Source organism: Strigops habroptila, chromosome 5 (genome assembly GCF_004027225.2).
Source record: "Strigops habroptila isolate Jane chromosome 5, bStrHab1.2.pri, whole genome shotgun sequence".
NCBI lineage: Eukaryota > Metazoa > Chordata > Aves > Psittaciformes > Psittacidae > Strigops > Strigops habroptila.
The window spans coordinates 20,142,010-20,156,280 of NC_044281.2; the positions used below are offsets into that span (position 1 = coordinate 20,142,010).

Sequence of the window (14,271 nt, forward strand, 5' to 3'; positions counted from 1 at the left end):
AAGTCACAAGAATACTCCTGGACCTAGGCTGTGTATTTCTACTATGAGGACAAGAGTATGATCACTCACGACAGCTAATGCTGAAGTCACAAGAATACTTCTGGAGCTAGGCTGTATATTTCTACTATGAGGACAAGAGTATGACCACCCATGACAGCTAATGCTGAAGGAAAATTTCCATAGCTTCTAATACTGTGTTTTCTTAATGTTTTTGTAATATAACCATGAAATCTGCCAGAAACAGGTTCTATCTAATACCTCAGATAACTCAGGTCCAAGAAATCTGAATTTGTCTCAAGACCAAACAGAAATCCAAAGTAACTAATTTCCAGATAGATTTAAATTCCAGATATACAGATCAACTTTAATCTATATTATTTTTAAACAATCACATCCACAAATATCTTACTTCTGAATTTCAAATAAGACCCATATCCATTATGGTTTCCACTGTATTTTTTTTCTTTATTGTGAAGTGTTCTACTTTTTTAGTGAGGTCAGTTTAACCCGTGAATATAACAGCTGAGGTAGAGTCAGCATGCTAGATTTAACAAAATGTGTTCAGCTGGGAATTAGACAAACATTCAGCCCGTGCTTTGATGGTGTCTGTAGTCAGTACTTGGTAATTAGAATCATAAGCAACACACCTCAAAGTTGCTAGTCAGTGTCTGATTCTAGTGTGTCATAAGCAGTTTCACATTACTGGGTTACAGTACCAAAATGATTTATTTTGGAGGAAAAAAATAAATCTGAACTGAAATGTACTTAGCCTGGTCATCAAACCTATGCTGATAACTAAAGTAATTGTTACAAGTATTTTGTGCTGATGTGTTGTGTTTCTTTTTCTGAAGTACTTTTTGAAATAAAGAATGACGAGACTACAATCTGCTTAAAAGTAACTGTATATCTTAAGTTCTGTTACTTTCTTCCCTCAGTCTTCAACAGTGAACGAATCTGTATGAAAATATCTTTTATCATCACAGGTTATTTACTATTGCTGTCTAACTCTCACCCAAAATGAAAACTATTTTATGATTGTACATTTTGACATTACATTTAATCTCAGTTTTATAAAAAAAGATTAGTCTGTGGACAGGTTACCCAACTGAATTCCCATTTTGTCAGCAGAGGAGCAAGAAGAATAGTAGTAAGATGACTGCAGATAAAGAAATAAATATTAAATATGTTTTCTTGACTACCTGTACACTCATCTTGTGAACACATAAACCTGTATACAAGCCCATGCTTAAGTTCAGCCATCCAGGCATACCACAGTAGTACTAGGGAATCAACTGTTAAATCATCAGTTGGTCAAAGCTTCTTAAGAAACAGGCTTTGTCTTCAAAGTTGCTTATAAAATCTAGGCTCTGAAATATGATGCTCAAAGGACCCTTGTAAACCATCAAGTCTACTCTGCTGCTTCTACAAGTAATCTGTCAGAAAATTCAGATGAGAGTGTATAGAATCACAACAAAAGAGCATTTTGGTTCATTCGTTTTACTACAGGACTCATGTAGTGTCTTAGACCTTTCTCGTAATTTCCAGCTGAATTTATCGATGGCTAACATTGTTCCACAATTCAAATGGCTCTTTTCTGACTTAATACTCATATACATGTGTGTTTAGAGATTGTAATTACAAAGGCATTTATTTTAAAAAATAAAAAAAGTGTTCAGTTACATGAGACTTACAAATTAAATACATACATTTTTGATTTTTGAACCAAACTTCTATTATTTACCTTTGCCTTCCACATCAACCAAAATTTGAAAATGTCCACATGTCGACCACACTGTATTGCCTTATCTCCAGTGTCATAGGATACATCATACTGTTTGTCTGGCTGGAAGAGATAGCCTGCACACATCTGATTGCACCCTTGAAGTATACCCTGTAATGAAAAACATGTACTTATATCACTTACTATGGCATATGTGCATATGAAACTGTATGCATTAATAATATATAAAAACTGTATTTTGAATATATACAGAAGAATTGTCCCTGAGTAGTCATATGGTTTTACATACCCACACACCCACACCTGAAAAAACATTCCCAGATTAATATAGATTCTTAGTTTTTGATACTTTGTCCACTTCACTTTGTAAGGCTATGTTCTTAAGACTTAAATTTTTGATGAGTTAAATTACACACTAGAATAAAGCTACGGTCTCTTGTGCAGCAGGTAGGTACAGAAAATTCATTTTTTAAAAAGTAACTGAAGGCTTCAACTTTATATATTGCCCAGCTTTATGACACTTAAAATTAGTGATAAATATAAGTGCAAACGACCTAAACCAGACATTTTTTGCTTACAAATAAATATGGTCCACAGACCAATAGAAACTTATGGATTACTGGTAAACATCTCTGAAGGAAACACAAAGGAACAAATTCCAGTACATTACACAGAAGTCTTAAACATGGGACATTTCTAAAATGGTTTTCATTTCCTCTATAGTTTATTAGTCATTCTTGGAAGCTCAAAGACACTTGGTTTATCCAATAAATACAAAAACACCTATCAAAGTTCTCATACAGAGAATAAAAAATTTTGCCAAAATCCTGCAATACTGAGCACAATAAGCATGCTTGGCACTAGATAATGGCTAGTGCTTCTCTCCAATAGATGTCAAAGTGTTTTATAAAGGGAAATAATGCCTTCAGTTTAGATATGGGCTATCTAGAAGAGCAATGGCAGACCCAGGGCTGCAACTCATAACTCCGTCATCCCTATGCACAGGGAACACTTGGACTAACCTCTTCTAGTAGCAACTGACATGCCAGAAACTAGTAGATACCAGAATTAGTCCTATCCACAGATGATATGATTTTTTTTAACATCTAAGGAAAATACATATTGCTTAAAAGAATTAAGACTTAAGAATTGACAAACTTTTAAACAACTGTCTAAGGTAAAAAAAGTTGGTTTTTATTTAAGCAGTTTAGACTGTGACTTATTACTAAGACCAAGGGTCTGTGTTCAGTATATCATAGAAACAACAGAGCAGATGCTCAGATGAAGTATAGTAGCATGGCTCTAGTGTTGCTACTAGAATATGCAAAAAAAATCAACAATTGAAGATCTAATACAGCTTAAAAAAAAAAACCAACTAACAAAAACCAAGCAACCACCAAATCAAAACAGAAAAGAGAAAACAACTTCCTAAACAACGTAAATCCACACAATTATTCCTTCCAAAATAAGTTTTTTAATTAAATGGATTTTGCTCTACCCTCTTAGTAAGTAGGACTTGGTGTTTACTTTTAAAAATTATTTTTAACTGCTTAATTATTAAATATAAGGCAGACCTTCTCCCGGACAAGAATGGCAGAACATTGTAACAACACTCCCATCATCTTGTGTGGATTCCAAGTAACCGAGTTGGCTCTGCAAAAAAATTACACATTCAGATAGGTCTGGAAAACAGAAACTTAACCTGAAGTAATCATCTTTGTTTTCTGCTTTCAGCTGGAAATATAGGGAGTTTTGACCATGCTGGTTTCGCTATGGAGATTATTACTGTCTCAGGTGTCTTATTTCCCAGCTATTCTGTCCAGGAAAGGATCTTTTCATGCATTAACACTGAAATGTCAGAGTTCTGATTAGTTTATATTATTACTAATACCAGCTAATTAGTGTCAGACTGATTAGACTTCATTCCCTGAAGACTCCACTTCTAGAAATAGCACTAATAAAACTAACAAAAACAGTTTGATAGGTTATATCAATTTGAAGTACTGACTGGGGGAGGGTCGTGTCAGAAAATTAAAGAAATAATATGAATTCTTGGAGACCACAGTTCTTTGCTGAACAGCTGCTGGAAAAGTAGAAAGCAAAAGAAAAGACATTCCTCATGCCTATTTGCTTTCCCAGTTAGAGCCACAAGAGGCCTTTTCCGTACTTAGCTTGTCAAGCCCATGGACTGTTACAAGGCTATAAAACTTTACATCACAATCCTACCATTCTGTATGTAGAGCTTAAATCTTTCTAAACACAGTAGATGCATAAGATCACCTAATTTACTAGCCAAACAGATGAGATGTTCAGTATTTTTAACATACTGTCCTAGACAGTTTAACAATGATGCTAAAATAAATGTGCCAACATTGCACATTCATTGACTTCTTCACCCTAAGTAATTAATTACCAAATGTCCTTTTGATTCACTGTGTGTTCTAGAAAAGGAAAGTGTATAATCATATTTCACAGACTATGCATATGTTCTTACAATGTTGTTGAAAGAAAATTCAAAGATACTTCTTCCTCTTCTACAGCCTACTCTTCAGAAGGCACTGACACAACCACAGTTCCTGTTTTGAGCAATACAATGACTCCTTCATCCCCATTCGAGGACCACTAATTCCATACATTCCAGATATTATTCCAACCTCTATTTGCACTATGTTAGGCCTTAGCACCCCTCAGCCAAAAGAACAGCACAGTCTGTGCTGTACCTGGGGTGTTCACCATCCCTCTAAAATCTCCTGCTTAGGCAGGGCAATCCAGCAGGTATATACCTCAGACTTAGGAGGCCATTATCTTTTTAAAAACTTAACTGATAGGTCAAATATAGTAGTGAAAAAACAGAAATCTATGTAACAGCTCATTTCCTTTTGAGAGAACTATGTTTTCAGTTTAGTGCGTTTATTTCAAGGTTCCAAACAAAGACAATTCAAGCCATTTTCACAAGGAGCGTTAGGTTTATTTTAACATGAAAAGGTCACTGTCTATGCTGCGCAGCCAGCCAGAGGCTACCCTACCACAGGCTATCCTCGCTCTGTACCGTGGCAGTCTGCCTGCTACAAACACCCATGTCTCTGGGCAGGCAAAGTCTGGCCTGAGGGTAGGCAGTAGACCCCAGCTGGGGCTTGTGACAGGCAATTACGCAGTACAGGTGGGCCCCATCCCATGTTTGAAGATCTGTACAGCTGCCTAGGAAGGAAATAATATCACGCTTCGTGGCCTGCTGCTTTTTGTATTTGCTTAAGATGATGGTCTTAATTAGCACCTCTGGATTGACCTCAGGTCAGAAAAGGTGTGCCTAACTACTATCACAAAACCTGTGTAGCTTAAGGAAATTACCATGCTGACCTCATATTAGACATGTTGCCATAACATGAGTGACTAACAAATTGGACTGGCAGAGGTTTGTATGATTCAGAGTACTCCTGCCACACCGCACACTGCTGTCCCTGCAACAGAAGGATCTGCATGGTTTTCCTACCATTCCTTCTGTACATTATTCTTGTGCTTGTTTTTCACTTACTGTATGAGATGCCCACCACTCTGAAAACTGGTTTTCCCTAAGGAAAAGCAGTGCTCACTGTTCTCATTTTACACCTTTACACAGGTCCACGTTCAGCATAGTTGACTCAAGGAAGCAATTTGATGTTAATGTGAGAGTACATGGGTAGAGCTTGTTTAAAATCTTTTTTTGCTTCCCTGGAAGCTGACATCTGCAATGATAGGAAAGATGCTTCTGGTTCTTCATTGCTTGTCTGATTTTTATTCAGACAGGCAGCCTTTTACGATAGAGTGGTTTCAAAGGAAACCTAGAGAAACACACCCATGGGGTTATAAACACTTCTACAGACTACAGCCTTGTCATCGTTGGATATGGGAACAACTGTGCCACAGACTACACATGGGACTTCTCCTGAGCCTGAATTGTAAGGGCAGGGGCGGGGGAGGAGGTTCACACTCTCATTCTGCTATCACTCCCAATACAAATGCTTTGCCCTTTTAAATTTGGTTCAATTAATTGTTTAGGCTGGCTTCTGGTCTCAGTGGGCATCTTGGTAACATGGGCTACGTGCCTGGGGGCAGACATGCACTCTTTTCTGCAGACCTCACTCTGGCATCTACAAGACCTTCCTGCTTGTTTTGTGTAATCCCTACCCGGCATCAACTCATAGGGCCCTGTGCCCTGAAACACGGTGAGTACCTGTGACTCTTTCTGGCCTCCCTGTAAGTTCCCTCAGTCCTCTGACGGGCACAGTAGAACTGTACCAGTTCTGTGCTATCATAGTCCTTTCCAGCCTCATAGGTACTGAAATTTGCTCTAAAAACTGCTAATTCAGTCTCTACATATGTTACTCTCTGTTATATACACATATATATTTTTGTGTGTGTATATACATAAGCAATACGAAAGCAAGCATATATATATACACACACACGTATATCTATTTATATATTTGTATATTTATAAACTTTCATTTACAGAACACTCATTTTCAACCAGAACATATACTCCTTATTTTCTGGAAATAACTGCAAACATCTTTCAGGGAAGAATCTCTACAAATTCCCACCATGTCATGAGTTCCTATCACAGGTATTCACACTCAAACATCTTCTCTGGATTCCTCATTTCTCACTGTTATCATTGTTTTCTTCTATAGTATTGTTTCATTCTTCCTAGTGTAAACCTTCCCTGTCTGTCTTGCTTTTCTCTAATTTAGTGTTTAAACTCCTTAATGCAGCAAATTCATCTTTTCATGAATTTCTGAAGTGTCATTTATCTTATGAAAGTGCTTTAATAACAGTACTACAAATAAGCATTGTGTAGTACCTTTCTATTCCATTCAATTTATGACGATGCTTTCGGGACATTAAGAGTCCACCTCCCCAGGCAGCCTGGAAGACAGATAAAAAATAGAAGATTTATTGTTTTGGAAAAGCCAACATATTTTAATTTACTCAGGATCTAGTAATAAATAAAAATAAATTTTAATGCAAGACAAAACGTGTAAACAAAAATCCTCTTTTGACTGAATAATAGCACTTCATTTAGTTACTTACATCTACATGGAGCCATAGGTTATATTTTTCACATATATCTGCAATCTCTTGTATTGGATCAAAGGCTCCATACACTGTTGTGCCTGCAGTTGCATTTACAAAAAGAGGAATGTATCCCTACAATAAAAATAGAAACATTCAATACAAAATCCAACCTCTTTCAGAAAAAGAATAAATGTGAAAATAATTTTAGAAATGTTGCTATCCCATTTTCTAGCCTAAAAATGCTCTTCTTCCCATGTGAAGGGTACATATAAGCAACAGTACAAACTAACAAGTTGTATTTGTGGTAGAAACAAACTCTGATTTTATTGTACTATAAGTTCATGAAATTAACTGGTCAGAAGGTAAAGAATATTATTTTGTCTAATCTCCTTCAGTGAGGAGATTCAAACATTTCAGTAGAAGGCAAGGAATAGTCAAGTAAAGGTGAGACTTCTACAGCAGTATAAAGGAAAATTAATTGTGATATGTAAGTTGTGATTTGAAGGCTGGAAGTTACTCCTTTAGTCTTTATCTAATAAGTAGAACAAAGCAGAACAAAGCAATCCAAACCAAAAGCAATAAATGTGGAACTATCTGATCCAAGTGGGACAATTTCAAATTAAATAAATGTGAACTGCGATTTCATAGATTTCAAATGTAAAGAAGTTAAGAAATAAAATAATAGTAGTCTTAACTGCTCTAACTTCGATGGTTTCACACAAAATTAATGGATTTTACATTGTATTGATTCAAGAAATAACAATAATGTCTCAAAAAAATAAACTTACTGGCTGTATTTACTAACCCTGCAACTTCACACTTGAAATCTACAGGCATTTTTAGGACTTCAATAGAGTTTTTGATGATTTTGGCTAAACTTTAAAGTTTGGATAAAAGTAGGTTTAGTTTCATGTTTAATTTTGTAAGTTTTCATACTTTTTTCTATATATTTCCAAACAAAGTTAGTTTTAGAAGTCAGAAATACAGATGTGGTTCAAGAGTTTAAAATGTGTTGGTTTTAAACAGCAAATGGAAACCTTACGAAGACATACAGATAATTCCCTAAACAATACACGATGTATAATTAAGCAGCTGAAAATATTATTATAATATTTATATCATTATAATGTTCTCTTTTAATGTTAACCCTGAGCCTTCAAAGGAAGAGGTATTTTTACTAAGCCAGGCATTTAAGCACTGTTTTTTAAAGCCACAAACCTTTTGTTTTGCTTCCAAAATTTTTGCCTCCAAATCAGCCGGTATTATTTTGCCTCTGTAATGATTGTAGAAAGATAAAGAAAATTAAAGACTTCATATAGAAATACTAGCCACAGTTGAAATAATTTAATAGGATTTTCTCAACAGGCTATTAGCAACTTGACATACTGTACTGAATCAGTCTTTCAGCACACTACAACAAATTTAACAGATGAACTCATTTAATATATCAAAACCTTAGCATTCATCCTACCTTTCATTGCATTTTATCAAAATCACATTGTCTGTTCCAAATCCAAGTGCAGCTCCAGCTTTCTTTATAGAGTAGTGACTCTGCAGCAAAACATATGCACATTTAACAAAGTGGTTGTTTAATGATGAACCATCTTCACAACATATAGCAATAAATTAAGAATTAGCAGTGTATGAAGCTCACATGTTCCGAGGTAAAGAGAATCAGTTTTGGGACTGCAGCCATGCCTTTGGTTTTAACTTCAGGGAAATACTTGTAGCGTGCAGCCATTATGCTGTACATGTTGGAGATTGCTCCTCCTGTGAGTAAATACGTGAATGAATAATAAAATAGTGATAATGAGAAAAAATGCATATTAGACCAAAGACATACGAGTCTCATTTGCATTATGCAGTGAAAGTGGCAGTGAACTATGAAAAAATAAATCTCTGAAATGCATGGTCATCTGTCTCTAGAAAGTCACACTGAGAGTCAGAATTTCCTATTCATCATCTCTTTTTGCTACTAACATTTTGCAACACATTCCTAGAAAGTTCAGCTTTCACTGTGTTGCTTTTGCATGACAACTTCTTGTTAGCAAGAATAATAGGAACTTATCAAATTGTCTGAGACTGAAGAAATGTTGCATACTGGATGGATTTATCCCATCTCACTGTAAATATAGATGCCTCAAAACTAGATTTCTACAGCCAAGCTTTCCTTATAGTTGGTTAAAGGAAAGAGATGCTTTGCAGGCTATGATTCAGCTAATCTGAATTTGACACTGACTTTTGAAGAATCTGAACTTGCGGAAAGCATCTGTTTCGCTTGCTTCACTGCTAAAAAGAGCCCAGGAAAATTAGCTCAGTTCTATGATGCAGACCTCAAGATTTAGTAAGAGGAATCTCATCCATAAAGTCTAGGATAACTTCTTCCTCTAATATTTCTTCATCCACAAGGACACTGAGAAACACCTGTACATTTCTAGTAGATGGGACTGGAGACCAAGCAAGTGTGCATTCCTGGATTTTACATGGGCTGTTCCAAAAGGAAGTGGAATTGTCCTTCATCTTCTGAAAAAGGATGGTGTCCCCACTACACCAAAACCAGAAATCTGGAGTAGTGATGGGCACCCACACTGTCCACACATGGGCCCAGGACTTCCACATGGTTTACCAGGCTTTTCTGTTGCTGCTGACTGCCTTTACATCACCTTCATGGGACAGACCAAGACTTTGTCTTGGTCTTCATATTAGAATCACACTCGTGAATTCAGTCAGATTATGTTCCAGATACTATGTCACAGGCAGTCACAGTATTTTTCTGGCTGTGAGCCCAAATCCTCACTGACCAAAGAAGTCAGTACATGATTCTCAAGAGCTATTAACCAGCAGGAATTGTGGTTGCTCAGCACCTCCAGAAATTCAGTGAAAAAAAAAAAAAGAGTGTTTAAATGTTTAACTATAAACCAGAGCTTGTAGTCAAGTTTTAAAACGTTGACCAGCCATGATACATAGCCATATTCAAAGATGGTTTTTGACCAACTTTTCTGTGGGATGTTTAAACAAAACATTCCTACTTCTAAATATACGACACGTTCTTTTGTGTTACAGGTATCATGAGCACTCAGAAACTGCTTCTGCTTATTTCAACTTTTGAAGTTTTAGTCGAATGACCAAAACTGATAACAAACACTCACCAGGTGAGAATATTCCATCGCCATCTTTATTTGACCATCCAATAATCTCTCTCATCTTTCGAAGTGTTATTTGTTCCATGAGGACAAAAACAGGGGCAATTTCATAGGTGAACCTGCATGGATAAAGAAAAAAACACCAAAAAACCCAAGAGAATTAAATACAGATTCTAAAAACCACAATAAATTCCTAGTCTATGATTCTTTTTGAAAATGCTTAAGATTCCTAAAAGTTTTCTTATAAATTGAGGTTCTGGTATTGCAATCACCACCATAGCACTGCTGATTGCTGTACAAGATTGTACTGTAAAACATTTGTTTTTCAAAGTGCCAATTCCACACTTGTGGAATAACATACTGCCAAATTCTTATGAAAACAGTGAACTTCACTGAGCTAAACACAACTGTAATTAGAAGTATCGAGCTAGGGCTTCAAACTCTAAATACAATTAATTATGTGGATTTATTCTGTTGACGATCTCCAAGGACAACTTATTTCTACAATACCATGTGATCAATAACTGTCAAGAGTAATTATAAATGATGATTTTCTAATTACCAATTACCTAAAACAAGTCAGCAGTCAACTATTGTATTCACTTAATGAGGGCAAAAAGCACTGCGTAGTCTGGTATGCCCTGATGTCACAGAGAGATATGGGGATGGAAAGTGACAGCCATACAACCATTTTTGGTGATCAAGGTACATGGATAAATTGCTACTGCTGTAAAAAAACTCTGCTTGCTGTGTATACCAAGAAAAAAAGTTAAAAAAGAGGGGGGAAAAGGAAGCAGGGACAAACTCAGCAAGCGACTTATGATTTCCAAAGGAATCTGTAAGAATATGACACCCTGACACTTTGGATCTGATTGATGTCCTCCACTTCAACAATTTTGCCCAAAATGTATGTGTTGTCTCCCCAATACTAAAATGGTATTTTAACAATAGGTATGAAAAACTTTAAGGAGACACGATTGAAGAACAGAATGTGTGCCTGAAAAGCTTGTATTTTATTTACAGCTACACTGGTTAAGTTGGAATATCAATTTTTAATTCAATCGTTATTTGTCCTTAGTCCATCAGAGAAACTCCACCACTATTTTTAAAACATTCCTTTAAGTTTAAAAAGTATTTGCAATTTAATTGTTGCAATTGCTATCTTTGGAAGCCAAAATACCTCTTATTTACTTTTATTAGCATTAGAACTCCCCGAGACAGACAGATGAACAACTGATCTGGAGTTTGGGTGCTGCCAATAAACCAGCTGGTGTCTGCAAACAATGTTTCCAAGACTAGGACAGATTCCAGTCTTAATTTAGGCAGAATGACCAGCTGAATTCAACAGGAACTTGGTGGTATCTAGATCACCGCAGTCTAATACAAGATATGTTTAAGTCAATGGGATTTTTTTTTCACCAGTTTAAAAACATTTTGATTTTTGTCCTGAGACCTTGCATACTGATCCTTACATATTTCCCAGAAGACTTTTAAAGACTTGTACAAAAAGTATGTGATGTTAAATAAGTTTTTTGTATATAAAATATGAAGAATTCACAGGGGGATTTTCGAATATACTTACACCTAAGTGAAATAGCATTATTTATTTTATTATGTAATTATTTTTTGAGTTTCCAGAGACTGAAAAAGAAATAAAAGAAGTCTGCAGATGATTATAAATAAGGCCAATGCAGCTGTATTAGATTACCACTGTGATTTTTAAAATCACATCTTGCTAAAGTTCAATTTGACTTATTTCCTTTAAACTTCAATGATTTTGAAAAAATCAGTTAAACTCAGAAAATATGCTTGGCTTGGAAGGAACTGTCTGATTTTAAAACCTATCTCCTGCCAAAAAATGGGGACTAGATTTTTTGTACAGTTACAACCTTTAAGGTATTTTTGTGAATTAACTAAAACAGTTGTGAGTCTCAGCTCTTTACTAAAAGAATAAATGAATGGGTCTTTCAGTAGTGCCCAGTGCTACCTTAATTCTGCTCTGACGTAAAGGCCAAATCATTTCACCAGGCCAAATCATACTAGCTACCTGTTCTCCAGTTTGCCAGTATGTAAAAAGCATTCTGTGAATAAACGTAAAGCATTTTGCATCATTTTTCTATATTACATCTTAATAAGCACAAATGCTTTATACTGAAAACACCAATATAATGCTCTCATCTCAGCTAACAGTGGGCATAAAGAGAACTTCCAGATAATATTACTGCTTTCTAACTCAGCTGTCTGCTGCATGGTGAGCAAATGCCCTGGACTACAGATCCCTAGAGCTGGATGAATAACGGCAACTTCGGAAATTTCCACCCTGAAGGCCTTTTGATTAGTGATTGAGCTATAAATAGCACATTGATACATTATTTCCAAGTCAATGTGGGAAGCTTATTATGTTTAATATATTATCTTCACAGCGACATTTAAGTAACATTTCCTAATGCCAATTTAAAATCTTAACAGAGTACAGATGTTTTGATTACTCAAAACACGTATTTTTAATTGATCATAAATGTTTTAAATATTGTTTATAGGTAGAAAGGAAAAAAGGCAAATGGAAAACATTCCCTACCATAATCCAGTGTTACTGTTACTTACTTGTGTTAACTGAAATAGGTTACAACAGTTTCTAGGTAAAGGTCAGAACTTGCTCTTCTGTGCTGGAACACTGGTCAAAACAAATAACGTTTCTCAGAGCTCACAGAGATGATTTGGCTATTTTTAATAACCTTCTCTGTCAGTTCTTTGAATCATATTTTACATCATCTTGCTTTAATCTTACTTGCAATTACTGTGTTATTTAAAAGCATACCATATTGACCTTGGTTTGCTGCAAAAAAGAGCATGATGCATTAAGGGGTAAAAAAGGCTGTGTGAAGACCTCATAGCAGCCTTCCAGCACCTGAAGGGGGCCTACAAGGATGCCCGAGAGGGACTCTTCAACAGGGGCTGTAGTGATAGGACAAGGGGTAATGGGTTTAAACTTAAACAGGGGAAGTTCAGGTTAGATATAAGGAAGAAGTTCTTTTCTGTGAGGGTGGTGAGGCACTGGAATGGGTTGCCCAGGGAAGTTGTGAATGCTCCATCCCTGGCGGTGTTCAAGGCCAGGTTGGACAGAGCCTTGGGTAACATGGTCTAGTGTGAGGCATCCCTGCCCATGGCAGGGGGGCTGGAACTAGATGATCTTAAGGTCCTTTCCAGCCCTAACCATTCTATGATTCTATGATTCTTTTGCATTGGCTATACCTCATACAAGCAAACAGATACTCAATTTTCATACTGCAGAGAATCATTTTCAGGATATGTTCAAGATAAGTTTAAATGGATCAGAAACTAGCTTTACAACACTAGCTATTTAACAATTCATTTTTAAAACCAAAGGAAAAAGCAACCTTATTTTAAAAAGAGAAGTTACTCTTCAGAAATGAGTTTAATGTTCTTAATAATGACGTCAATATTTCATAATACCATCACAGTCTGCCATGGAGCTGAGTTCCATTATGTACTATTGGATTTGTGCAATCGATTACAAAAGGATAACTAAGCTAGAATAACTAAGTCAAAAGAAAAGGGGCTTGCAAAAAATGACATGATGTGAAGTATGTTTTGGTCATATTTAATCAAAGTTTTCTTTTAGAAATGTAATCAGATTTGTTTTCACACTTTAAAGCACTTTGCAGCATTTGTCTTACAATTACAATATATGCTGCTGGAGTTTCTTCCCAATGAGCTTTTAAACCTGAATATCTCGTACCAATTTTTAGTGACCAGAGAACTAACTGAGAAGACAATTATCAAGAAGAGCAGGCTGGTTTTGGTTGGAGCACCTTTTGTATTTTTCTTTATTGCTAATGTCACTAAACAGGCACAGCTCATCATCTACATAGAGCTGCTAGTAATCAGCTATACTTAATGAACCTTATACTTACGGATGTGCCAGTGAAAATATTGTTGATTTCCCCATCTGCAAATATATTTCCTGTGTTCTGCCAATTAGCAACAAACTACCCAAAACAGAGGTAGCTTTAAACACATCCAATACAGGACTAAAACAGAGCAATCTGTTACCTGGCCAAGTATTTGGACTCTGATCACATTTTTAAGCATATACAAATATAATTAAATATATAAATAAAAACTGGTTAGGTTTTTTGGTTTGGTGGTGGGTTTTGGGGAGAGTTTGGGTCTTTTCATTGCAACACTCTGTTGCAAAAATTCAACATAATACATTGCATTCACATCTAGCTTTCATTCATTTTGAGGTCAAGAAAAACTAGGGAAAGTTTCATAGATTCATAAAATCATATAATGGTTTGGCTTGAAAGG

At 35.9% G+C, this 14,271-nt stretch overlaps 1 protein-coding gene across 3 annotated transcripts in view; it reads right to left on the minus strand.

Annotated features, from left to right (window-relative positions):
* The window catches only part of GAD1 (glutamate decarboxylase 1), a 37,179-nt gene that overhangs the window by 10,117 nt on the left and 12,791 nt on the right, over window positions 1-14,271 (minus strand). For all 3 annotated transcript variants that reach the window (XM_030488805.1, XM_030488804.1, XM_030488806.1), the window contains exons 7-14: window positions 9,946-10,058; window positions 8,451-8,566; window positions 8,268-8,347; window positions 8,015-8,069; window positions 6,812-6,928; window positions 6,582-6,646; window positions 3,316-3,394; window positions 1,742-1,891 (exon numbers count right to left, since the gene is read on the minus strand). In XM_030488805.1, the coding sequence (XP_030344665.1) occupies window positions 1,742-1,891; window positions 3,316-3,394; window positions 6,582-6,646; window positions 6,812-6,928; window positions 8,015-8,069; window positions 8,268-8,347; window positions 8,451-8,566; window positions 9,946-10,058 (775 nt within the window). The remainder of the gene's footprint in view (window positions 1-1,741; window positions 1,892-3,315; window positions 3,395-6,581; window positions 6,647-6,811; window positions 6,929-8,014; window positions 8,070-8,267; window positions 8,348-8,450; window positions 8,567-9,945; window positions 10,059-14,271) is intronic.